The 1285-nt window shown below is 50.1% G+C and overlaps 1 protein-coding gene across 1 annotated transcript; it reads left to right on the top strand.

The window, feature by feature from the left end:
• Window positions 1–37: 37 nt before the first annotated feature.
• On the top strand, window positions 38–1252 carry LOC121940671 (outer mitochondrial transmembrane helix translocase; the record flags this gene model as incomplete). The annotated part of the gene is made up of 3 exons (XM_042483387.1): window positions 38–158; window positions 498–698; window positions 1131–1252. Coding segments are annotated over 3 exons (444 nt in total), but the record flags the coding sequence as incomplete, so codon positions are not given.
• Between the last annotated feature and the right edge of the window lie 33 nt (window positions 1253–1285).

Genomic DNA, 1285 nt, shown 5'->3' with positions numbered 1-1285 from the left:
TGTGTGTGTGTGTGTGTGTGTGTGTGTGTGTGTGTAGATCACGTGGAGGGACATCGCCGGTCTGGACGAGGTGATCACAGAGCTGAAGGAGACGGTGATCTTACCTGTCCAGAAGAGACACCTGTTCCAGGGATCCAGACTGCTGCAGCCCCCCAAAGGTCAGTGACCCCCAATCAGATCAATAAGGCCCCTGATTAATGATGTCATCAATCAATCAATTGAGATTAAGGTGAGAGAACCCGACGTGATGTCACGTCAGAGAGAGGACAGAAAATATGACCTTCTCATCACAGGAGGGAGGAGGAGGAGAGGAAGGAAGGAAAGGAGATGAAGGAGGGATGAAACAGAAGAAGGAAAAGGAGAAGGCAGAGTCAGGAAGGAGGGAGGAAGGAGGAGATAAGGAAATAAGAATGTCAGGAAGGAAAAAAGAAACCGTGAGGAAGGAAGGATGCAACCTGTGTACTGACCTGACCCTCTGCCCGTCGTCATGGTAACAGGCGTGCTGCTGTATGGGCCACCGGGTTGTGGGAAAACGCTGATCGCCAAGGCGACGGCGAAGGAGGCGGGGTTTCGTTTTATTAACCTGCAGCCGAGCACGCTGACGGACAAATGGTATGGAGAGTCCCAGAAACTCGCCGCCGCCGTCTTTTCATTGGCCGTCAAACTGCAGCCGTCAATCATCTTTGTCGACGAGATCGGTGAGATTTGTGCACACACGCGCACATGCACACACACACACGCACGGCAGGGACAAACTTTGGATCGCTAAATTTCAACAGATTATAATCTGAACTCTTCAGGAGGAGATTTTTAGGACATTCATAGGAGTTTAGGACATTTCTTGTTTTTTAGGACATCAGTGTCTCAGCTGTGTCCTCTGTCGGGGGTGTGGGGGATCCTCCTCTGCCTCTGTTTTTGATCAGCAAACTCTGTTTTGATGCTGTTTTATGTCTCTGACTCCTTATGGAGACTAAAAGGACAAAAACTATTCACAGAGACAATCACTTTACTTTTACTGTGAATCAGAGAATGTTTGGGGGCCACCAGGGGCCCTGTGGGGGCCCTGGTTTGTCCCTGGAGCCATAGGTTGGGTATCAGTGATCAGCTGGTTTTGACTCGGTGTTCTTCAGACTCGTTCCTGAGGAGTCGCTCGAGTTCAGACCACGAAGCCACGGCCATGATGAAGGCTCAGTTCATGAGTCTGTGGGACGGACTGGACACGGACCACCACTGCCAGGTACTTATATATACTGTACTGTACATATACTCTACACACACACACACA

This window comes from Plectropomus leopardus, unplaced genomic scaffold (genome assembly GCF_008729295.1).
Source record: "Plectropomus leopardus isolate mb unplaced genomic scaffold, YSFRI_Pleo_2.0 unplaced_scaffold9224, whole genome shotgun sequence".
Taxonomy (NCBI): domain Eukaryota; kingdom Metazoa; phylum Chordata; class Actinopteri; order Perciformes; family Serranidae; genus Plectropomus; species Plectropomus leopardus.
Note: the sequence above shows the minus strand (reverse complement) of the source record. Positions and strands in the feature narration are given on the sequence as shown.